This window comes from Leptodactylus fuscus, chromosome 1, assembly GCF_031893055.1.
Source record: "Leptodactylus fuscus isolate aLepFus1 chromosome 1, aLepFus1.hap2, whole genome shotgun sequence".
Taxonomy (NCBI): Eukaryota; Metazoa; Chordata; class Amphibia; order Anura; family Leptodactylidae; genus Leptodactylus; species Leptodactylus fuscus.
Window position 1 is genome coordinate 120,666,424 of NC_134265.1, and position 26,887 is coordinate 120,693,310.

General features: G+C 41.0%; 1 protein-coding gene across 2 annotated transcripts in view; it reads right to left on the reverse strand.

Moving 5' to 3' along the window:
- GRK3 (G protein-coupled receptor kinase 3) overlaps positions 1–26,887 on the reverse strand; it is a 210,248-nt gene that overhangs the window by 175,743 nt on the left and 7,618 nt on the right. The window contains exon 1 of one of the 2 annotated variants that reach the window (XM_075276595.1): positions 21,705–21,817. The exons of the other annotated variant lie outside the window; for it this stretch is intronic. Coding sequence (XP_075132696.1) covers positions 21,705–21,817 — 113 coding nt within the window. Of the gene's footprint in view, positions 1–21,704; positions 21,818–26,887 lie in introns of those variants that run through there. 2 annotated transcript variants of the gene reach the window in all.

A 26,887-nucleotide genomic window follows, 5' to 3' on the forward strand; every position in this document is an offset into this window, starting at 1 on the left:
AATAAAATGTCACTGTAGCCCCAAATTTTTCATCTTCACAAGGGGTTAAAGGAAAAATTGCTCCCCAAATTTTGTTACACAGTTTCTCCCGAACACGACAATACCACATATGTTCTGTTACCCTAATGTACGGGCACACGGTCGCTCTCAGAGCGGATGGAGCGCTAATTGGATTTTGTAGGCCAGATGTTGCTACAATACTTTTCAGGCACCATGTCCTGTTTGCAGAGCCCCCAAGGTGCCAAAACAGTGGAAACCCCCAAAATGTCACCCCATTTTGGAAACTAGACCCCTCAAGGAATTTACCAAGGGGTATAGTGAGCACTTGGACCCTACAGGAGTGTAACAGAATTGGCCCAACAAAAGGAAAAGTGACATTTTTTGCTATAAAATGTTGCTTTAACCTCAAATTTTGCATTTCCACAAGGGGTTAAAAGAGAAAATGCACCCCAAAAATTGTCAAGCATTTTCTCTCAACTACAGAAATGCCCCTTATGTGGATGTAAAGTGATGTATGGGCACACTGTAGGGTCCAGAGCTGAAGGATCTCTATTGGGATTTTGGAGGGCAAATTTAGCTGAAATCTGTTTCAGGCACCATGTTGCGTTTGGAGAGCCCCTGAAGTGCTAGAACAGTGGAAACCCCCCCAAAATGACCCCATTTTGAAAACTAGACCCCTCAAGGAATTTATAAAGGGGTTTAGTGAGCACTTGGACCCTACAGGTGTTTCACAGATTTTTTTTACCATTGAGATGTGAAAATGAAAAATTACTTTTTTTCCAATAAATCGTCCATTTAGCGCCATATTTTTAATTTTTGCAAGTAGTTAGAGAATTAAAAGCCCCCCCAGTTTGTTACACAATTTCTCCTGAACATGGCAATACCCCATATGTGGCCATAATCTGCTGTATGGGTAAATGGTGGGGCTCAGAATGGAAAGATGGCTATTTGGCTTTTGAGGGCAGTTTTCAGGTGCCATGTCGCATTTGCTGAGCCCCTAAAGTACCAATACAATGGAAACCCCTCAAAAGTTACCCCATTTTAGAAACTACACCCGTCAAGGAATGAATCAAGGGGTATTATCATTTTGAGCCTAAAAAATGCTTCCCAAAAATTAATGTACAAAATGAAAATTTTAATTTTTAAAGAAATATGTCATTTCGGTGCCCAATACGTTGCACCCACTTTGTATTGTCAGAGACCTGCACTCCTAAAACTATTAAGTGGGCGATCCCGAGGGGCAAAAAATTATATATGTGGGTGTAAACTGCTGCTTGGGCATACAGCAGGGCTCAGAAGGGAAGGAGCACTGAGCTTTTTAGCTTTTGGGGTACAGATTTAGAGGGACTTTCTGGGTGCCATGTTGTTTTTGCAGAGCCCTGGAGTGCCAGTGAACTGGAATTCCCCAAGAAGTGACCCCATTTTGTAAGGGCAATTTTAGGGTCTCTGCAAAAGTGTCATGGCATCCAAAAAAAAAAAAACCCAAACCGTCTAAGTCTGTGCTACAAAAACCAAATAACCCTTCTTCCCTTCTGTGTCTGGCTGTGCCCTAATATCAGTTTATTCCCACATATGACATTACGTGCATTATCCTGGGTACACCAGTGTCATACATGTGTCATACATGTGGCATAAACTGCAGTTTGGGCACACAGCAGGGCGCAGAAGGGAAGGAGCGCGATGAGGCTTTTGGAGTACAGATTCAGATGTTTGGTATCTGGACGCAATGTCATGTTTGTAGAGTCTGTAAGGTACCGGAAAAGTGGATTCCACAAAGGAGTGACCCCAGTTTGAAAACTGCACCCCTCAAAGAATTTATCAGGGGGTGTAGTGAGTATTAGTATCCCAGACGTGACTGCACAGCGGATGGCGAAGAGGGAATATATAAGCAGTGCGGAGAACATTGCAAACACCAAATTGCCTACTATGTCCCAGTAGCTCCTATGATTGGGGGAGTCACTCTGGGGGGTCACTTTGGGGTCACTTCTGGTGTCTTTTCGTTCATAAGCTGTAAATCTGGGGTGTCCCCTGATATACGCTCGCACAGCTTATATATTCTCTACCTGATGCAGCCAGTCGTGTTCTAATAATTTGGCGGTTTTTGCGGGCTTTTGTTCTTGCATTACTAGATGCTGTATTTTCTTTATTTTTCTGGTGACGTGGCCATATAAGGGCTTGTTGTTTGCGGGATGCGATGCATTTTGTAATGACACCATTTTTGAGTGCCTACAACTTACCGAATACAATTTATTAACTCTTTTTTTGCTGGATTAAAAAAAAAAAAAAAAAACAATTCCGGTATTGCGTTTTACCTTTTAAATTTTTCGCCATGCAGCATACAGTATAACATATTATCTTTATTCTGCGGGTCGGTACGGTTACGGCAATACCTCATTTATATTATTTTTTTATGCAATACTAATTCTGCAGAATAAAAACACATTTGGAGACATAAATCAATGTTTTTTGCATCGCCATATTCTGAGAGGCGTAACATTTTTATTTTTTGGTTGACAGTGTTGGTTGAGGGCTTATTTTTTGCGGGACAATGTGTGCTTTTTATTGGCACTGTTGTGAGGTGCATTTGACTTTTTGATCACTTTTTATAGCACATTCTGTAAGGTGAGATGGCGAAAAATCACTATTTCCGGCGGGTTTTTTCCATTTTTTTTTTCTGTGGTTCACCGTGTACATTAAATATTGTTTCAGTTTTATTGTACAGATTGTTACGGACGCGGTGATACCAAATATGTATTGTTTTTATTAATTTTTAGTTTTTTTTTCTATATAATTCATTTTCTATAGAGAAAAAGGGTTTTTGGAGCTTTATAACTTTATTAATTGTTTCAAAACACTTTTATTTATTTTTTTCCACTTTTTTTTAAACTTTTTCATGTATCCCTTTAGGACACTTGGAGGAGTGATGATTGAATCACTCATCCACTATCATAGAGTGAGACACAGGCTGCAGTAACAGCCTGCACGTGTCACTCTGCAAACAGGAAGTGAGTCGTATGGACGGCACAGACTCACTTCCAGAAGACGCCGGCCAGGATACAGAGGTAAGTGGGACTCAGGGCTGGCTGGGGTCACTAAACAGACCCCTGGCCACTTAGTAGGGATACCAGCACCCCCCGATCTCGCAGCGGGGGGTGCTGGGGACCCCTACACGATCGGGCAACCCGTTGTTTGCCGTGATCATGTTTGATCACGGCAATCAATGGGTTAAAACCCAAAATCGGCACTCATGTCCGATGGAGGGTGATGGAGCAGGGTGTTAGGTGTCAGATACAACTAACACCCGCTCCTAGAACGCCCGCACTGCGCTGCGGGGATTGTTTACATCCATGTGGTACTATTACCACATCGGTCGTGAAGCACTAGACATCCATGTGGTAATAGTACCACATGGGTCGGGAAGGGGTTAAGATCAAGATTTTCATGTCATTGATGATGTTGTGGTCTTCCTGGCAGAAGTGTTTTGGCACAGGAAGATTAGTTCTCTGTTGTTTGATTGTATGGCGATGTGAATTAATTCTCATTCTGAGTTTCTGACCGGTCTCTCCAACATACAGATTTTCAGTGGAGCATTTGGTGCAAATGATAAAATACACAACATTAGGTGTGTTACAGGTGAACACACCTGGGATTTTATATTCCCTGTTAGAGTTTGGTATCTCTATCCTGTCAGTGGTCAGTATGTGGGGCAGGTTTTGCACCTCTTCTGTCCACATGGAAATGTTCCTTTGTTAGTTGGAGGTGACAGTGAGCTGCTGACAACCATATTCCTGAGGTTTGATGGCTGTCTATAGCACAGGAGAGGGGGTTCTGAAAATATGGATTTTAGACGGTTGTCTTTTTGCAGTAGTGGATGTAATTTGCGTGTGATTCCTCTCAGCGTCTCCAGGTGGGGGTTATATGTGACGACCAGGGGCACCCGATTGTTTTCCTGTTTGGTATTGTATTTTAATAACTCCGATCTTGGTATCCTGGTGGCTCTAGTGATTTGGTTATCAACTGTTCTTGGATGGTAACCCTGCCTCAAGAATGTGTTTTTGAGGCCCCCAAGGTGTTTGTCTCTATCTGCAGGGTTTGAACATATGCGATGGTATCTGATGGCCTGGCTGTATACAATGGAGTTCTTTATGTGTTTCGGATGAAAGCTATCCCATCTTAGGTAGGTAGGGCGGTCAATTGGTTTCCGATACAGCAATGTCTCAATTTTGTTGTCCTGTATCTTGATGACTGCATCCAGGAAGTTTATTTTGGAGAAGGAGTGATTGAGCGTCAGGTTGATGGTGGGGTGGAACTGGTTGAACTGTTCATGGAAGGTTTTCAGCTGTTCCTCAGACCAGGTCCAAATGATTAGGATATCATCAATGAAGCGATAGTAGGCCCAAGGCCTAATGGTGCAGGTGGATAGGAAGTCACTCTCAAGCTTGGCCATGAAGAGATTAGCGTACTGTGGCGCCATTTTGCTCCCCATTGCGGTGCCGGTACGTTGTAAATAGATGCAGTCACCAAAGGAGAAGTAATTGTGAGTGAGGATGAATTTTGTCAGTTTCACCACCGATTCAGCGTTCATACCTCACTTTTCCATGAAAAACTGGCAGGTGTTTACACCGTCCTGGTGTGGGATGTTGGAGTACAGTGATTCTACATCCATGGTGGCCAAGATGGTTCCATCTGGAAGGGGACCTATAGTGGATAGTTTATTTAATAGGTCTGTAGTATCCTGTAGGTAGCTGGCTGTATCCTTCACTAAAGGTTTGAGGATACCCTCCACCCATCCAGAGATTTGTTCAGTGAGAGTCCCAACACATGAGATGATCGGTCTCCCTGGGTTCCCAGGTTTGTGCAGTTTTGGAAGCATATAAAAAGTCCCTGTCCTAGGGCTTGCTGGTATGAGGCTGCTTAGGCTTATTGCTCCATCAGATAGGCCGGAGATAACCTTTTTTTAGTTGGGGTCTGAATCCAACTTGGAGTAGTAGTGCGTGTCATTCAGTTGTCGGTGTGCTTCCAGTATGTAGTCTGATGTGTTCATCACGACTATAGCGCTACCCTTGTCCGCTGGCTTAATGATGATGTCGTTATTATTTCTCAGAGATTTTATGGCCCTTCTTTCCTGGGTACTGATGTTAGATGGCAGTGCTTTATTTGTATCCAGTATAGTTGATTTGACCATGTGTCTGAAACAGTCTATGTAATTATCCAAATCAAAATTTCGGCCAGTTGGAGGTTTCCATGGGCCTTGTGAAGGTCCCCCAGGTCTACCTTTAGCATAGGCCTATCAGGTTGTGCCAGAACCACCATACACCACTGTCAATTCAGCCCTGACCAAATAATACATAATCAGTGCAATCTATTGTGTGAGCAATTAAGAAAATCACAAGAACCCTGTGGAACTTAAAAACAAAAAGAATTAAAGCCTAAAATTTTGTATTTAATATATACTTGTTTTTATTTCTGGTCACTGGAAAATTTTAAATTAGATACTAAAGTAGTGCAGTTGTCTCCAAAAGTCAAGCTGCATTTTGTGTCAAACACTCTCGTGTGGTTTTGCTTCCCTCTTCTCATTTAAAATGATTCAGTACACAATACAGATGCAATTTTTTTTTACATTGCAGTTTACCGTTAAGTTATCAAGGGTAAATCATATTTTTACATTAAAGAGTAAGTATAACGTCTACCATATCTCTTCCCCCCTCAAAATCATCTGAAAATCAACCAAACACTTGAAAATGCAACAGTTTCAGTATCGTGTACCAGATCTGTTTTATCTCGCTTGATGTGTCTTGAATCAGTTAGGAATTCAGTTATTATAATTTAATCTAATCCAATGGCATAACTGCCCATAGGGTGGAAAGTTATCAACGGGACACCATGAAAAAAAGCAAGATGAAAAGACAAAGACCTACAATATGTCTTCGGAGAACCAGTGCTTACAGAATACTGGACAGAAGTACAGAGCAAATGTGACACGAAGAGGACATTGGATATGCACTATTACTAGGGTCCTCAGTCCCTACAAAATATAAATCAGAAGAAACCTGTTGAAGTACTTCAGATATACATGAAAAAAAATGGTTTTTCCTCCCCATTGGGGGGTCTGTTTGAAGTTTAATGTTACTAGGACAGGTTACTAACTTCCAAAAGCATTGGCCTCCTCTCTCGGCACTCCTCAGATGCACACAGGTTCTTGTGTGTATGGGAAATCAAACCAGGGCTCTAATAAACCTGCACTGTGAGATTGACCTCTTGTTAACACAGGAGGGGAATTTACTAAACAGTCTATGCCAGTTTTCTGCCATAGTCAGACATAAATGTGGACGCACTGTCCTTTTTTTCGCATCAAAGAAGTCATGCTGCACTGCGTTCACCACTGAAACCTATAAATATTTCAGATACATCTGGCGCCAGTGGGTGAACTGATTAAGACTGGCAAAGAAAATGCCAGTCTTAATAAAACTCCCCCTCTGTGTGCATCAGAGAAGACATGAGAACAGTGCTTCATAAGGTAGCACATATCACAATAAAGCTGTCAATAGGTTATTGAATAGTACTACACTACACACAGACTCATTTCAAACAGGGACAGAAAACCCCCCACTTTCATTAGAGTGCTTCTTTAACATGGGATGATCCCCACACATCTTCCTCAGGAGCCAAAATCACCTTCCCAAGTAACTCACACAACTGAGTTAGATATGGCATACAATCCAATAGTGTCGGGTCGTCAGACATGTGCAAAAGTAGGATACAACGGCAGTATTACAGCTGGCAGACTGCTCATATTTAAATACCGTAGTCAACAAGGTGATATACAGGTTTCATTCTGTCAACAATTTAGAAAAAATAGCTAGATTGGTATTCATATGAAAGTCAATACCAACACTGCCAGATCACTTATCGCATGTTAAGATATGACTTCAATTAGGTTATTCAGGTAATCTTACCTTGTGAAGGGTTCAATAAAATGCAGCAGTGGCAATAACACACGGTGGCACATTTATTAATATAATCATGTCAGTTTTGGACATTACAGAATTTAAATGAATGAACCGTAAATATTCTAATTAATTTAAAATATACAGTATTAATACTGTATACAGTATTTTTAATTCTACTTATTAAATTATTTTGACGCCAGAGTAAGCGACTTCCCAACACAATGGGGACATCGCAGCATCAAAAGAATAACATAGTGGCACTGGCTGGCTGGGGATCGGGAGAGACCATAATCATAGCCGTTTTCACTCCTGCCGAGTCTCTAAAGAATGCAGTCTAAGGGTGCATTCACATGGAGGAAAATGGCGCTGAGTTTGATATGAAATCTGCCTCAGATTCAGTGCTGAAAAAAAAGCCTCCCATTGACTCCAATGGGTTCCTATTTCTAGGATCCCACTGGAGTCAATGGGAGGCTTTTTTTTTCAGCGGTGAATCTGAGGCAGATTTCACACCAAATTCAGCGCCATTTTCCTCCCTGTGAATGGACACTAAGGGTGCCAGTGGTGATGGAGTATGATGCTGGAGTCTGTACCTAGTGCAAGATCTATGTCAGAATGAAAGAGGTTCTTTGAATGAGAGACATAGCCCACTTTTCTAATAAGAGACACTGCAGCTCAAAGTATATTTGTAGTGTAAATAGGGCCCTAATGACATCAGTTCTCAAAGCATTAAAAGGTTGATCTGATGGCCACATGGCTTGAAATCACTTACACTTGTAAAAGTGGGTTAAAAAGGAGAATTGTGGGTCACTATAATGTAAGGACAGTTTTGGATGTGGAGAAGATTCTACAGTCATATGAAGGTAGAAAGAAGATAGCAGTGGGGAAGATTCGGCTGCTCCTGGGAGGTTTAGCAGTAAATTTAATGGCTTTTTAGCAATATGCAAAACAATCCAAATGTGAAGTTAACTCATCAATTATGAATACAACATAATTGTATTCATAATGAAGAAACGAGAACATGCACAGATATGGCCCTTATAAATGCAAAGTAGCAGACAAAATCTAATTCACCAGGATGCACTTGGAGCCTGAAGTTTATAAAGTACCAAAACCTGAAACACATAACAAAACAGGCATGGCAAATGACAGTCTAGTGGGAAAGACCTGCATGGTACACCTAGCATCATAAAACAGCAGAAGAAAGTAGAGGACAGAAGCCCCACTGTCATACAGACGCAGTTCATGTGGCACACAAGGGACATGTATTATGAAACCTGATGCTTCCCCTCACACTCCTAACATTAGCAGGCAATTGTCTAGTGCAGTAATGTTCAGGATGAACAAAGCAGGCAGTCAACAGTAAAAAGCTAAAATAGTGCTTCTATGGAGCTCTTACATAATAGGATATTTTGACATGAAATGAGAACAAAAGAGGTGAACAAACTGAAAAGAACCTGAAACTGCAACAGAAGCGAACATGTAATCATGCACTTATATGAAGTCGGCTCGGGTGCAACAGTGTGCTCTCAGAGCCCTCCGGAGTTTATTGCCCAGGCCGTCATTATATTTTGTATAAACCCTAAAAAGAATGAACCAACATCATTACACAAGTCTTATAATAAAGTTTAATGTGGAAAATGAAGTTTTTCCCAACAGGTAGCGTAAGAAAAGCAGGGAGACAAAGGAAAAAAAAAAATAATAGGCCACTCTTATATGGGTTTTCCGCAATAACTGGAAATCCCTACACTAATCTAAACGCCCTCCTACTTTTTAAATAACATAATCAAAAATGTATAGTTACTCATATCCCTGGGGTGGTCATGTGACCGTCCCAGAGATATTTTCTGATTATCTAGTGACTATCCATTCCCCCATTCTGGAAATAGACAGTCACTACTACACCCTCCGCCCTATCCACCCCATTATACTTACTCTCCCTTCGTCCAGTGAGACAGCTCCTCTTCCTGCACCGATTCTGCAGGTTGCGAGTTCTTCTCTTTTCCGAGCAATGTGCAAACTGCTGCCAATAATTCACCTCTACTACGCATCCACACCTGTACAGTAGAGGTTAATCATCACTGCAGAGAACAGAGCAGCAATGGAGAAGAACGTGCACCCTTCAGAATCAATACAGGAGGAGGAGCCATCTCACAGAAAGAAGCATGGAGGGTAAGTATATAATATGGGTCGGGCTGAGTAGGCAGGGAAGGGAGTGAGAGCCAGAGAGACAGGGAGGGGGTGTATGGGAGGGAGGGAGTGTATGGGAGGGTGGGGGGGATTGAGGAAGGGAGTAAGGTGAGGAAGGAGGGGTGAGCAAGGTGAGAGGGGTTAGTGAGGAATCTACATAGCAGGAAGCTGAACAAATGCAGGACATACCAGAAGCTCCCAGCGACAACCCAACCAGAAATCACTCAAAATGCCCAGAAAACCCTTTTAAACAAAGCCTGAAAATATGAAGGACATGCTGGACAGCATTACTGCAGCCTGTCAGGATCCGCTTTAGCAGAACTGAGGTTACTTTTCTATCATCTCTTCTGCACATAAAACAGCAACTCATATCAACACAATTGATGGAAAAAAAGAAACCAAAAACACACATGCGATTTCCATGTGATCCAAAACAAGTCAAAACAACCCAAAAATAGCCTTCAATGTACTAGGCCACAGGGAAGCTGCAGCAGACGGACGCTGAAAGACACAGCTGCATAGATAAATCACTAAGCAGTTCTTTCACTTTAATGTATCTGCAGCCTGGGTATTTTATGGACATTTCTATACACAAAAGTTTCATGAGAATTTTGCTTTGAAAAGACAAACTCAGTGAAAAAAGGCCCAAAAATTTCTACCATAAAAGCCAAGCTGGAGAATTGCTCTGAGTTCAGGGCAGAAAATATTGTATGATCAGAGAAAATAATAAACCAGGGGTGTGGGGTGGGAAGGCCAAACCCCCGACTCCTCTACTTTCACAGCTCGACTGACATCCAAGGTCAGAAGCTCGCAAAAAGTTCCTACGAAAGCAGATACGCAACAAACTATGTAACCAATAATTGTATATTCCAATTGAAAACAGTCATTTTATTTTGAAGCCGCAGTCGGTAACTTTTTCTGACTTCACCCAAAAACAGACCCCAACTCCACAGCTCTGTAACAAATAAAAAGGGGAAAAATTCTTAAAAACTTCTAAAAGCTAAAATGTCTTGGTTGCCCATAACAACCAATCCCAATGTAGCTTTCATTTTAGATTCTGTTCCTGAAAAATGAAAGCTGCATTGTTATTGGTTACTATGGGGAACTAAGACAGTATTTGTTTTAGATCATCTTCATAAATTTGTCCCATAACACTCGACATATGACATATACACTAAGCCAGTAATAAGGTACACATTGCTCTATGCCCCTCCTTGGCATATTCACATTTATGGCAACAAAAGCAAGGCCAGCGGCTCGCCATTTGCAAAAAATAAAATCTATAATAAAGGGATCACAAATGAAAAAAATCCATCATCCCATCTAATTTCTTCAAAAACTGACCATACTTATTTAGATGTCCATTCATTGTTTTGTCTGTTAAAAACTGGTCCCTGGAAAACACTAAACATGTAAATTGACCCTTTGGCTACAATGGGGTAAAATGGTCTTAACTAGCTCATAGCAACCAATGATTTGCAGCTTGCATTTTGTATTCTGCTTCTGAAAAATCAAAGTTGCATTGTGAATGGTTGTTATGGGCAAGTGAGACAGTTTTGCTTTTAGACCATTTTAATATATGTGCCCCAATGTGTCAGTGTTCTGTTTACAATCATGCAGCACATGGATAAGAACGATACCTCTACGAACAGGCCCTAAGAAAACTTATTTCCAAAACTCACAAATTAGGCAATGCAACAATTGTTCATACATTACAGAATAATCCTAGACGTATCTAAGGAAACAATGCAAATTATTATGCTGAAAAACAAGTACAACACAACAACCAATGAATTGTGGGTAAAGAAAACATTGCAATGGTAATATTAAAGAGGACCTTTCATGGTTTGGGGCACAGGCAGTTCTATATACTGCTGTAAAGCCGACAGTGCGCAGAATTCAGTGCACTGTCGGCTTTCCCAATCTGTGCCCCGGGTAAAGAGCTTTCGGTCCCAGTACCGTAGCGCTTTACAGTCAGAAGGGCGTTCCTGACAGTTTGTCAGGAACGTCCTTCTCCACAGCAGCGCCTATCAAGCTGTACAGTGTGAGCGGGGAGGAACGCCCCCTCCCCTCCTGATAATACTCGTCTATGGACGAGCACTGTGAGCAGAGGGAGGGGGCGTTCCTCCCCGCTCACACTGTACAGCGCGATAGGCGCTGCTGTGGAGAAGGACGTTCCTGACTGAGTGTCAGGAACGCCCTTCTGACTGGTGAAAGAGGGAGGGGAGGGAGCGAGCAAAAGCATTATGGTAGTTGTAGGCTAGAAGCACAGGACGATCACCATGTAAATAAATGTAGAGGATGCAATGAGCTCCCAGAGAAAAACAGAAATCACTCAAAACACTTCTAAAAGGTATATGGGTGTACTTCTTAACCCATTATTAGCAATAACAGACCTTTTAAAAAAATTATTTTTGCTCGGAAAACCCCTTTAAGGCCTGAACACACAGCAGCAAGAACTACAGATGTGTATGTGGGCCAATAGAAATGAATGTGTATGTACTTTGATCTACGATTGTGGATAAAAAGTCCGGTGTGCACATTAGGCCTAATGCAGATGTGACCGTAGCTTAACTGCATAGGACAGAGGGGAAATGAACATGTAAACTTGAGAGTAATATAGTAGACCTCTTTCTAATTTTATATTTCAGATGAGTGTGCATGTTTTATGCTTTTATGGCAAATAAACAGCACCTTCCTCCTTTCTGCACTGTTATATCAAAATTGCTCATAGCTATGAGTCACAGACCCCATACCACTGCACAACCACAAGCTAAGGAGGAACTCAAGCTAAGTAGTAAAGAGGGAAGCAAGATACTTCATGTTTACTGGTATCTCAGTCTGATAACTCTATACAAATCCATTAGATAGTGACAGTAACGGAGTATAAAATAAAAAGTACCCCCTCCACACACAATGACATCCAAGCACAGGAGCTTTAACATTAGGAAATACAAAACCCAAAACCATGTCCAAATAAGGCCATGTTCACATTTTGGTGTTTTACATACACCAACCCTCTCCATAGACTCCAAATGAACAGACATATGGAGTGTTTAAATTTGCAGTTAGATGTATGCTAAAAAAAAATGCAATATGTACAGTGTTATTATAAGGGTGGCCATGTGTATTAGATGAAGTACAGCCAAATACCCAGATTGAGACAGGACCATCCAAACATCTAATGTGAATGGGATGACAGATGTCGGGGAAAGAATCGGTCATTTTGGATTTCAACGTGGGCAGTCATTTGCATTCATGAGAGATAAGACGTGTCTAGCAGCATCTTATTCCCCTCTCCCTATTGAGAACACAGGCAGTCAGGTGTATATGAGGGGGTCAGGTGTATATGAGGGGGTGAGGAGGAATATTCTCTTTCTTGAAACTAGATGGGCACCTACGTTATCACATCGCAAGGGATAGGTGAATGTGTATGGAGTGGGGGGGGTCAGGATGGATGGGTAAGAAAAGCTCTCAATCAAATATAAAATTTTAGCCACTTTTATAATATTGATGGCTAATTCTTAAACTAAAATCCTCTCATGGGCTATTTTTATCTGACCACTCACTTGCAGTCTCTTTCAATGCAGCGGTTATGAGTGACTACAGCGGTGTCCGATACATTTTAATGGCACACTGTTACAGCAACTCACAACCACCACTAGGAAGACATATCAAGCTTTTGGTACAAACACTAACGCCGGAAGCCAAAAACGGCTGATCGGTGGGGTTTCCGACAGCAAGACCTAAAATTACTTTATCCAAAATGTATCAACCATACCCAGGAGAGATGAGAAAAATAGAAAAGTCAGCTCAGAATGATCTAACATACATATACTGATATTAATACAGAAGTCTTCTAACCAAAATATTTAAGTGTACCTCCATTTAAAAAAAATAAAAAAAATAATAAAAACACACACACCCAACACCTCCTTATGAATCTACACAACAATGGCGTTATATACATACAAAGAACATGGCTGCCCTTTTCACTGCATACATTTAAAATAATAAATACCAATAGCAAAACTGCTAGCATCTATTCATCATAATATCCAGGGCACTGCCAGCCTAACAACAACAGCATATGCACAATCTATTATAACAGATTATTAAATTTTAATGTATATCCTCTGTAAAGTCCCTAAAGGTAACGCTCAGTAGCAATTAAACTCGCATCTGCATGTGCTGACATCATTGCCAAAGTCTAAGGAGAATTCTTCATCCTCATGAGGCCTTTCACGTAATAAACTAAGGAAAATTATTAACAGCACAATTGCAACTGTCTTGACACCAGTCGTAAGGTTCCACCTGAGAAATATGCCGGAAAAGCTGGGCTTTACATTACTGATGCATACCACTCTACAATACATCTATCACGGTGATTGTTCAGACTGGTGATAAGAGACAGCCACATGTCACTGTCTTGAGAGATGAGGTTGAAGACCATACCTCCTAACCTTCAAGAAAGGAAAGATGGACAAAATCTGCGCTACACAGCAAATTTAGGTATTGTAAAACTTGCCCACCTCTACTTTGGTTTCACTTAGTCTGATCCAGTTATCTTTGTGCCCCCACTCAAAGAGACATCAAAACTGTATCAGGTGTGCCACTTGTGGTTCCCTCCCATAGACTATAATGGGGTACGATGGGTGTCTCATTTAAGGAGTGCATGGTACAAAGACAACTTTTCTACAATACAAACTTGACCCTGTCAACTCTCCAGACAGGTCATTTTTTTCAGTAAATACTTGCAATCCAAACAAAATAAAAAATTTCTTTCTCCAGATTTTATACGGAAAAAGTAAAAGTTGACAATTCCTCTTGTCAAAGGGGTGACCCTATATAGTATGACGTTGTCTGCTCTGATTAGACAGTGTGCAGGGGCACACTAACAAATCACAATATCCAGAATGGGGTGCAAAGGAGCGTGCAAAACACATAGAAAGGGATTGAAGACGGCTAGCTTTTAGTACAGCAGTGTTGGTGAACCCTGCACCAACAAAAGATAGGTCTCCTCATAAATCATCCATTAGGCGGTACAGCTGCACTGATATCTACAGCAGATCAAAGATGGTGGAAATTTCAGGCATTATTTACACCTGTAAACTGGCAAAAATGACCATGAGTCTGGAAGAGCCACTAACTCCACCCATGCCACATCCCTTGCCACTCACTCTTTAAGGAAGGTGACAAGGGCAGTGTAAGAATTTTTCTCTAAAGTGGCATTTTAAATAGATGCAAATTTTCACATCACAAAAGTAGCATGTTTGTGCCCCATAGTTTTAAGAAAAGCTGCCCCAGAAGGTTTCTTAAAAAAATACACATTTTCTAAAACATTTACTGTATGTCTAAAGAGGTGACAGAGGTTAAGGAGAGAGTGCCAGCTCAGACAACCCTGATAGCGCCATGTAGTGTAATTAAGTACTAGCGCCATCATACCGCTGCTGTGTAATCTCATCCTGGCAATTCTTACTTTTCATCTGTATGTAAATAAGGTGCTCAGAGCATCAGGGGCGTGTATTCAGGGACCCGAGCACCATCAATCACATAGTCTTGCCTCCCAGCTCCACCCCCACCCCCCCACATTAAACGCTGGAGATAACGTCAGCCTGCGTTCAGAGCGAGGCACACAGGGCAGGACTGTTCAGCAAGACAACATGACTGATGGTGCTCAGGCCTGAGAATACACATCCCTGATGCTCTAAGCAACTCATTTACATATATATTAAAAGTAATAATTCGCTACAATGCCAGGATCAAATTATACAGCAGAGGTATGATGGTGCTATGCTTAGCTTAATAGGGGTATCTGAACCGAAAGTTTCCCTTTAAAGAAAACCTGTCACCAATTTTTACCCCTACAAATAGTTCCTAAAACATAACATGTACAAACCTTGCTATTGATCCCCATTATCTACTGATGCGCGATATGGTAAGTCGAGCTACTAAATTGTCCTCTGAGAGTATCTGAACCTCCCTAAGTGTCTAGGTGAATCAGCACTAAGCCAGACAGACTTACATTATGCCCCCAACATCATCTATGGGTTGCTACAGCAGGGATACCGTGAACAGCACATGTGCTCTGTAATATCAGACTTCCAGGGCCATTGCACGGGTGATGCCACTGTCGAATAAATAGCAAAACAGAGGCTAGAAGTAGATGGAGACTGGCAAGTGAGCGGAACAAAGAAAAGGACAATAGGACACTGGGCATGAGCAATGAAAACCCCTTTTTAAAATGACTTTGTAATATATTTTAGAGATTTACAGTGAGCTAGTACTACACACTGAGTTGTATTTGTCTCAACATTTACACTGTAATATCCCACTACGATACATCCTAATATACTACTCCACACCCCATAGATTTCAGAGAATAACATAGACAGCTATCTATTACAGGGATCACAATCACAGGCATTTAGACATATAAAGTCCTGTATAAATCAAGTAGGACAAATGGAATAAGGGAGAGCTAAGCCTTCGAGCCTCAATTGTTTTGGAAACTGGTGCCAGATCTGTCTGACCTTTGGCAAATCTCTTTATCTTACAGTTAAAACACTTTGCTTTTGAGAAATAAATGTGTCCAATTTACAAAGCACTAGCACTGCATATTAACACAATTCGCTCCCTGAGCCATGCTGCGGCGCAGAAGACCGACCCAATCTTAGTGACAGCAACGCAAAGAGGTGCCAATATAGAAGATTATTCAGAAAAAGATCAGAATATCATAAAACAATTAGAAAGATTTAATGTCCATTATAAATGCAGAGCTCACACTCATTTTCAACCCATAAAAGGTGTCCTGCCACATTCATTTTTCTTGTTTGATAAACATTGCTGGATAAACCTTTTTTGTAGCTATAGTCTTTTACAATAAAGGTAAGAAGTACTACTCACCTGCCCATTCTAACACCATCATTTCCATTAGGGTGGACCTGGCCTGCTGTGGTAAGAGGCCCATGGCACGTGACTGCTATAACCTTAGTAGTCACATCGAGAGATCCTCACTGCTGCAGCCAGTCACGTGATTGCCGAGACTGGTGAGTAGCCGCAGCAGTAACATGCCAAGGGTGTCTCACCATAGTATCCAGCATTATAATATTCTTTTGGCCACTACAGTCACTTTTAAATAAAAGCAACTGAATGCAGACACCACCTTTAATGCCTATACATATTAGATGACTGTTGGCCTAGTCTGATGATTTCAGCGTGAATGGCCGATCACCTAATGTGTATGTTGGGGTCTCAACCATAACCCAAAAGTTAGAAGTCAAGAAAAAACAAGTTTCTGGCAAACTGTATGCCTGATGGAGAAAGGAGGCCGTCGGAGGAATCTCAGCACCACCATCCAACTAGGAGCACATGAGCACACTGAAATGAGCCAAGAACGCACACATATATATATATATATATATATATATATATATATATATATATATATATATATATATATATATAGGACAGAAATGTATATATATATATATATATATATATATATATATATATATATATATATGAAGGACAGAAATGTATATATATATATATATATATATATATATATATATATATATATGAAGGACAGAAATGTATATATATATATATATATATATATATATATATATATATATATATATATATATATATATATATATATATATATATATATCTCTGACTGTTGAGGAACTACATTCGCACAGTAAGTTTTCAATGTTACGCACTTTTTCAATTGCGTTGCAAAAAAAACATTAAAAACGCACTGCCTAAGGTGTATGACCAGCTCTCATCTGAAGCGGAGCACAGATATTAGATAATTATTGGATGAACATGTATTTTATTCCAATAAATAGGGAACATATGGGACTGCAAGATTCCACTGATGCTGACGATCTCCACATGAAATACTGGAGCTGGAAAAGTAAAGGTCTGACCTGATCCCTCTTTATTCCGAGCAGTCACAATGCAGTTTGCAGTGTTTACCAGAGGTATGTACATGAAGGATTTCCTAACATTTACCTCTATTACATGCATACAGTAGCACCTGTCACCCACAAGATCCCATGTTTAATTCTTGTTCTATTTTTTTTTTCCTGCATGACTCTGTATGTACTAGCACAGCAGAATTCCACACAGCTGCAAAAAAAAAAGGGGGAAAAAAAGAAAATCTAGTAACCGGATGTCACAATGGTATCACTTTTTTTTTTTTTTCTTAAACACTTGCCTTGCTCAATCCTTTGTCCTTAGCTCATTAACACATACTTTATATACCTTCATTCACTTCTTTATCCCTCTACTAGCCAAACCAGCTCTGCCTTAATCCATCTTGAATACACCTTCAAGGCTTGTTTTCCTTACTAGTCATAATATTAATATTGTCCCTGTCTGTCAGAGTACTGTCTGCACATCCTCATTTACAAAAGATCAGAGATTCTACTCCTACATCTCTCCTCTCTCCATTCAGGTTACCACCCTACCTATATGTATTGGTTCTGGCCCTTTAGGAGATTTGGTCATTTGCAAATAACTAGTGGTATCACCCATCACCCACTCCTGCCCTTTACTCTTCTACAGACGCAGTCACACCACTTCCTCTTGTTTGTATTACTGCTTGCACATGGAAAAAAAAAAAAAAAACACAACACACACACCTCAGTCATAAAGAAATATTCCTCATCTTACTGATCTCACACCAGCTACTGAACGTCAGCACAAACGTGGGACGAGACACTTTATTATTTATTCACATTATATGCCAAGTAGTACGAGTTCATTTTGTTTTATTATCCTGAATGTAAAGCGCTCAGGAGAATTCTGTCACTATACTAGATGAAAAAAATATATCATTATTATTAATATTATTAGTATAAATAATAATAATAATAATAATAGCAACATATAATTGGAAAAAAGCCTTGAGCGCATTACTGTCTGTTTCAGTATCCATGATATGTGAATCTTAAAACATTTGTAAAATTCTGGCCCTAAAAGGATTTTTTCATAGCGATGACCTAGCCACAGATTAAGTCACCAGTATGTCATATGTGGGAATCCAATCTCCGGACCCCACACAGATCAGCAGTTCCAAAGCCTCCAGGGGCCAGAAGCTGCTACAGCGTACAGGGAGCACATGCAGTCTGTTCCTATTCGGGTAATAGAAGCTGCAGGGGAAGTGCAGCACTGCTCCTGTTTATGTAGGTTACCTGAATAGGAGCAGTCTGCACGCACTCCCCGTCTACCGCAGTAGCTTCTGTCACCTAGAGACTGCCAGAAAAGCTGTAGAGGGTCGGGACACCCACAGGTAATACACTTATGACCTATCCTGTAGACTGGAAAACCCCTTTAAAATGAAATAAATTACCAGTAAATTGCCAGAGAATAACGTTATTTACAAGGAATTATTATTATAATTTTTTAAACATGTCTTTCCCCCCCCCTTTTTAGATTATTATTCCCATAAATAAACTGCAGTTTCCACGTTGGTCACTAAAGCAGTCTATTGTACTTCTGTATGCTTACATAAGGTATTATAGCAGAATAACAACATTATACGCTACTGTATAGGCACATATTATGTTTTGTGTGCACGCATGTCCCTTGGTCTCTGGTGAGGTTAACCTGTGTCACTTCCTGTAACTGTAAAAATGGATGACATTTCTGTCAATTGAGTTCTGTTCATTTCAGATGCCATAAAGAGCACACACCCCGCTGTACTGAATATACAGGAAGGAAGTGTGCAACTCCAAAATGCTGCCCCCAGGGATTACCAAACAAATCATCATTGATTGTCATGTGGTAACCCTCGCCTCTTAAGCAATGAAACAGGTCGCACTCCCTGCCACTGGCACTGTACTGAAACATCACTAGCCCACAGCTTACACATGGCATATGAGGCAGTACAGTCCATTATCTCACCTATAGAGCATACTGTAAGTAACATACAAATGCAAGTCGACCTTCTTCACCAGAGACCAAGGGACATGATCTGTGTATATACATACAGTCGTGTATAATGTTGTTGTGCACTACAATGTTTTATTCCCAATTTAACACCCTCTTGTGAAATGCATTGAAAGGATGAATGCTAGAAAAGGCCGCCTTATCCCAGAAGGACACACTACAGTAAATAAATGTCATCACACAGACGTGCCAACAGCAAATATTACCCAGATATCCATGGTACTAGTGGCGCCTAAGATGAGAAGGAATTATAATGTCTCTTCTGTGATAAAATTGCTTGCAATGTGTTGAATACTCAGGGAGTTCATCTTTGCTGAGGTGTTTGTCACACAAGTGGAGCGTACTGTAATCCATCTAATAGCCACAATAGCGTCTACATCTCACAAGATGACCAGCACCAATAACATAGAAAATACATCATAAAACTTTACAACTATTCCCATTTAGTAGGAGCTAAACAACTGATGTGTGGCAGCCTATCAAATGCACAGTATACTGTAATACTTGAGGGAAGTTTCCACTTCTCCAAATGACAGGTGATTATGTCTGATAGATGGTGACTTCATCGATTATTAGAAAGTGATTCCTGATCCTACCATTCATCCTACATGACCACAGTGATGAAGAGGATGAAAGGAGGATGACTGGATTCAGACTCAAAATAAGCTCCAAATTCCGCTTGAAATCTGCCTCCCATTCAATTCATTGGAAGGCAATCATTTTTTGATCTTGCTGATTTTTTTCAGCTACTGTCAAAAATAAGAGTCAAACTCAATCTTGATAAGTCCCATTGAAGTGAGGGAGGCAAAAAAATTCCACCTGGCTAGCACAAATTCCCGAAGCTGGATTTTTCAACTGGTACAAAACAAAACTGTATGAGGGCCTAGAACCTCACCACTGACTTATTCCTGCGAAAAGTCATATTTTACTCTCTTTAAGGACAGGCCATTAATTTAGAAAAAAGTGGATAGCTCCCTACTGCGCATGTCTTACAGATGCAGCGTATCCAGCCCCCAGCAAGCAATTGAAGAGAGGAAGAGGGGAGGTGCAGTTCCCGGACAGGAAGGCTGTTAAGTATTGATGGGGTTCGGAGGTAAGAGAGTAATGGTGAAGTTCCATTTCAGAAGCGGTGAAACGGAACATCACCGGATTATCAGGAAGTGTCCCTGGGGCGGTAACATGACTGTCCCAGGGATAAGGGTAATTATACTTTTTTTTTTATACAAGTAGATTAACAGTTAGGCTGGGGAGGGGGTTTAGTTTAGGGGTTAATTTGTATGTTATCCTGGACAAACCCTCTAACTAATATGTTTGTTTTTTTTCTAACTGTAAGCGAGCCTTTAGTTGAGTTAGAAAAGCTAGCTCTATGGTCAATGCATAATCCTACGTTTCAGAAACTTAAACCATGGTGATTTGGGTAATTGGCATATTTATGACATCAGAGATAGTGGCGAGATTCTCACTTACACTGAGTCATGCCATCCGCACCACTTCTCACTACTCTCCAGGCATAACGCGCACATATTTACATTCATTTGCACCAAGTTGACAACGTGTCAAATATTGCACTCAAGTTTAATTGCTCATCTAAATTCCTGAAATCCACAGCATTTACGAAGAAAAATCCCAAACCACTAAATATTCACAATGAGCAACCCCAACTTCCCAGCAGCCGCAGTTGCAGAGCACGGTGCCAGAGCCTGAACAGGCTTTATATAATGAAATTGGAGCAAGTCTTTGGTTGGTGGCCCTATTTTTATGGTTAACACTTAATGTAAGAAATAAACAAACTAAATACTTACTGATGGTGTGTATATCTACTAAGCCAAACTACTGTTTTGACCCTGATGGCATGCAAACAAGAAGCAGTCAGGTGCATGACTTTTATAGCAATCCTTTGTCATGTTACACAGCCAGCGTGTGAATATCTAGTTATAAATGTCAAGGGTGTTGAATGGAAGAACATATGCACTTGAGTGCCTATTAGTGCCCAACCCCTACCATGAACCTATAGATGCAGATTAACATGCCTGTGCACTTCAAAGAATCCAATACCATACCAAAACATCTCGGGGTACTAGGTCTGCCTGCAACCTGTGTTAATACAGCACATTTGATGCCATAACAGGTCTGGAAAGCTTCACATAAATGCAGAGAACCCCAAACGTTTAGGCTAAGGCCCACATTGCGGAAATGCAGCTTTTTTTCGTAATACATCTATATTAGTCTATGAGAAAATAAATATGTATCAAAGGGTTTCTTGTAATGAAATATTTGCAATAACAGGGTGCTTTCACGCAATGTTTTGCAGTGTACCTTATCCACTTATGCTATGAACATACACTGGTATTCATTGCCTATAGGCTCCTATGTTTGGGGGGGGGGGGAACCACTCTTGGTCCTCTTCGGAGGCATGGTAGTCTATAGATACGTTTCACACATGTAGCAGGAGATTTCCTGACACATATGGTGAACAAATATTACAAAATACAGTAACAAAGTACCCTTAGGAAATGAGTAAGACAAATACTATAGGTTATTATGTGCAAAATTAGAAGTCACAACTGGAAAGCAAATCCCAATGCGCTTTTTTCACCAATTTACCTTGGTTCAGGTAGTACAATCTTCTTACTGGCTCTGGCTGCTGGGGTCGATTTGCTCTTCTCCATGGCCATTAAATAGCTGACATCAGCCAGAACTGCTTCTAGGTCTGCCATTTTTTTCTTTACTAGCCACCAAGACCAACGGTAAAAAAACAATGGCGCAAAAGCAGCAGCGAGTACTTAAACGTCAAATACAAGCTAAAAAAGAGGTGTGCCAACTGCAGAGGCTAGTCCTAGCATGTAATATTTATAATCTATTACATTTCAATATTGGGACTGAAGAGCTCATCGAAATACGGAAGAATAACAGTCGACATATTATTGGGATTCCAGGCCTCATATCATTTTCTAAGTACATTATTCATTCATTATGTCCATATCATAGAACTGTCTTAGAAAAAAAAAATCCACAAATGGTTGAAAGGTGCAAATATTTAAAAAAAAAAAAAAAATAAACTGTGAGTGACGGCTGAACGGAAAAAAATCCAGAGCTGTCATTTAGCAACAGCCCATCAGCTTCTGCTTAACTACTTCATAGTGGTTTCACCCACAGTGTGTGCGCCATATCAGTCTGTAGACAGTAGTGCGAAAAGCAATCTCACGGACTGAGCGTAGTACAGTACTGCTTCAGGAGAAAGCAGGCAGTTTTGCTTACAAGATGCCTTTCAATTCCTCTTCCGACATTGCTGATCTCATTGCATTTAGCCGTGCACATCCAAGCTTACTGGTTTACGCTGCTTTGGCAGCGAACAGCGACACTCTTCTACATTACACAAGCCACTTTGCACAATTTGGGTAAATATAAAAAAAATTAAAAAAAAAAAAAATAAAAAGGGAAAAAAAAAACAAAAAACAAAAAAAAAACAAGGTTTTCTATCCCACTGCAATGGCAGACACTACAAACTGCCTTTCTTGTCGCATTCACAATAGCACCCCTGGTTACACTAACATGAAGAATGGTTACAAAAAAAAAAAAAAATCCTTAGCACAGAGCTGTGTAAACACAATATCCGCTTCCCTCTGCAGTGGTGTGTGTAACAGCTGGTTTAGCCCCTATGAACAACTAACAAGTGGGGGTCACAAAGCATCCAGGTCTCCCCATTGACCTCTAGATTTAAGGCGATCGTGTATTTTTTTTCTAACGTGCACAGTGTTCCTTTCCTCCGGTGCTGCCAGCCTCTTCTCCTTGTAGTGTGCAGGGCTGTATTACCATGAGCAGAGAAGCCGTGATGTCTGTTACTTCCTCTCCTGTGTGTGATAGCAGAGAGAACTGCAAGGAAACCCTGGAGCCGGATCCTCTCCCTGTACAGGATCTGGAGCCACAGTCTGCAATGTATACAGACTGTGCAAATAGAGACAGCACAACATAGGGAGGCACAGGTTGTCACTGGCACAAAGCTCCTACACAAAGCAGGCACTAGCTAAAACAGGCAGTCTGCTTGATGCTGGTGAGGGATTATTCTGGTTGCTGAGGAGATGCAAGTGCAAGGCTTTTCACGCTTTCTATCGCTTACTAGTCTGTAATGTATGTATAAAGAAAGTTTTAAACTACTATGGCTGTGTTCACACGTCACAGATTCAGTCTAAAAAGGCAAAAGAAAAAACTGAACAAAATGCTGCTCTATTTATTCACATAAAATAACATACTGTACACTATAGTGGAAATACAACATATCCCATTATGAGGCCCCATAAACACGACTAAGGGTGCATGCACACTACGTAACGCCGGGCGTGTATGAGAGCCGTACACGCCGGCATTACAGGAGACTGCCGAACACTTCCCATTCACTTCAATGGGAGCGCTCGTAACAGCGGCGTTTACGAGCGCTCCCATTGAAGTGAATGGGAAGTGCTCGGCAGCCCTGCTGTAACGCCGGCGTGTACGGCTCTCATACACGCCCGGCGTTACGTAGTGTGCATGCACCCTAAGTGTGACGATTTTACAATGCAGTGCACTTGGATGTCACACAGTGCCTTCAGTGATGCATTCACTTCTATGGGGGCTTCTGATGACACAGAATATGATAGGACCTGCTCTATATTTATCAGAACAAAAACAGAGCATTGAATGTCCCCTCGGGAGAGCCTCAGCCTGCACACTAGGCCTATGTCAATGGGGTCCACTAGGCACCACCGATCAGGCATGTCACACATCTGGCACTACCAACTGTCTGAGCAGAATTGACCAATGCAGATGTGACTAGGTCTGTCTACCAGTGTCTGGGAATTGAGCATATCCCATAGGCTGAGTTCGCGCACAAAGTTTTTTCGTGAGGAATTTGGTTCTATTATTTGGGAGGCTTTTTTGGAGGCGGATTTTGAGGCGGATTCCTGACCAAATTCCTGACCAAAAAACTCTGTGTGAACTCAGCCATAGAGAGAAAACTTGTGGCAAAAACTGAGGCACTTACAATTATATCACCCACGCAATACTAAGGAAATCCTGAAAACATGACCTGTTGGGGATATTCCAGGCCTGCAGTCTATTATCTGCCATAGAATCTGCATTCTTATAAGCAGAGGTATACAGACGTAGCAAAGTGTAACGTAACACCAATACTGTAACTTGCTGCAGCATACTTTATCACATAATACAACTAAAGCCATTGAAGTAGTAGAGTAGGGTTTATTACAGTCAGGCTAAGGGCTCGTTCACATCTGCGCCCAGCACTCCGTAATGCAGGTTTCCGTTTCCTGCATAAAACAGAGCAGGAGACGGAAACCTGCAGGAGTCTCTCACCCATTCATTTGAATGGGTGAGAAAGCTGTCCAGCCGTGAGCGGCAGTGAGCGTTTTGTGCTCTCCGCCGCGAAACCGGGTTTTTTAATCCGGACACAGAGTCGGACATGCAGTACTCTGTGTCTGGATTAAAAAATCCGGTTTCACGGCGGAAAGCACAAAACGCTCACCGCCGCTCACGGCCGGACCCGGTCTGTGCTTTCCGTCTTCTGGCATGCAGAAGACGGAAAGCACAGAACGGAGAGTAGAACGCAGGTGTGAACCTAGCGTAAGTTCACATCTGCGCCAAAGCCTCTGTTGGAGACTCCGTCACAATGTCCACCTGAAATCAGCGGACAAAAAAGTCCTCAATGTAGAGCTTTTCCTCTGCCGGTTACACCCGATTATAATCAAAGGGCTCCACCAAATTTTGCAAGTAACCACTATTGCAGTGGCCCCTCTGTCTGTTGATCTGGTCCTCTGACAGACCACAATAATGGACAGGCCAATGCGAGAGTGAGTTTAGTGCAAGTATTTTACATACCTATGAATGTCCATATTGTGACATAGATAAATATAAAATTTTATAATATTTTAAACACCCCATGTCAGTCGTTCCTCATCAACAGACTATGCTCGCAGTCATTTCCACTGACTCACAGCATTAAGAACAAGATACAAAAACATGATCTTGGTCTTAATGCATTTTGTATGTTAACCTTATCCCTATGTTATTGTTCAAAATCAAATCTATATATCTATATATGCCCCCAAAAAGAAACATGCTGGATATACAACTCAAATTTACCCAAAAAAGACATGTTCGGCCTTCCAACACCCAAGAAAAAAATCTGAATAATTTGTTTCATATGCTGTGCCCTTGGCAGTCCCTTTAGTTCATAGTAAGCACAAACAAAAAGTAGTTATGTATCCAAATAAACCTAAGCAATTAATAACAAAAGTTTGTGTCTAAAAATATACACCTTTCATGTTTAAGAAGTATTGGACTGTCCTTAAAGCTTGTGTTCAATAAGGGTATATGGGCTCTAGCTGGTATTAGGATCAATGCACACAGAGATTTTTGGCGCTGATTTTGACACTGAATCCGCCTCAAAATCAGCCTCCAAAAAAAGCCTCCCAATAGAGTTCTATTGGGAGGCTGATTCTGAGGCAGGTTCAGCGTCAAAATCAGCGCCAAAAAACTCCATTTGTGTTGACCCTTACAGCCACAACACTCTACATGGAAGGTTAAAAAAAAAAAAAAACTTTGCAACATCTCAATGAGACAAATTCGGTAGGAACATCTCTTAATGGAAAGAGGCCAATGCTTAAGGGTGCATTCACACAAAGCAAAATGGCGTGGATACCGTGTTAGATTCTGCACAGGAAAAAAAAGCCTCCCCATAGAACTCTATCCGCGCCATTTTGCTCTGTGTGAATGCACCCTATCTTCTTTCTGTCACAACACAATAATAAAAGTGATGTATAGTAAGTCTATGGTAATGCATTTTGCTGCACCACTAACAGGACATACATCTGTAAAGATGGCTTTGTATGTAATATATGCCTGAAATTCAGTTTCTTTGTGTAAAACGGGAAGTAAACGTTATTTCACAACAAACTATGAGGAAAATGATGTACTGCTTAAAAGTATTTTATATACAACCATATGCATTATGAACCACAGCATGGAACTGCATAGAAGGACACAATCTGACACCAGAATAACATCAACCTGAACATGATCGTGTATATAAGACCAAGTTGAAATCTGCAAAAGCTATATTGCTCAACTGACAAAACTATAGTGCTACAAGCAGCTCTGTTTTCCTAGTGCAACAGCAGAAACAATGATGAAAACTAAAGGATTCCATGATAAGTCAATGGGGTCCACTGAGCGTCCATTTTAGTCCGTCATGTGAAAGATCCAATACCATGTCATGGTTTTTAAGAGGATGTTTAACAATATCTAGAGCAAAGAAACAGATACAATCCTGTAGCAACTGACCTAAGGGGGAGGTGAAGTGGGGTCTGACTTATGGCTCCCCCTCCAGTCAGCTTATTAAAGAGATGCAGAACCAGAACCCAACTGATAAAAAGAAGTATTTTAGAGAAAGTTGCAGTACCATTCCCAGCTGCTGAACAGTGGAACGTGTCCCTTAATGTCTACGTTGTATTTCATAGAAACAAGTCACTGCATGATTTACCACTGGTACCTCCAAGAAAGTGATACATTTGGTCCATTGGCTGTAAGGAGGCTGATGAAGTAAGTCAGATACCCATATAGTTTAGGGCTTTAGGCTGAAGATCAGCTTTTTTTTGTTGCAGTTTTTTGAGCCAAAGTCAGGAATGGCTACAGAAGGAATGGGAGATATACAGAAGTTCTTATACGTATCCCTTCTTCTCAATCCACTCCTGGGTTTGGCTCAAAAAACTGCAACAAAAAAAAAAAAGCTGCGTTTC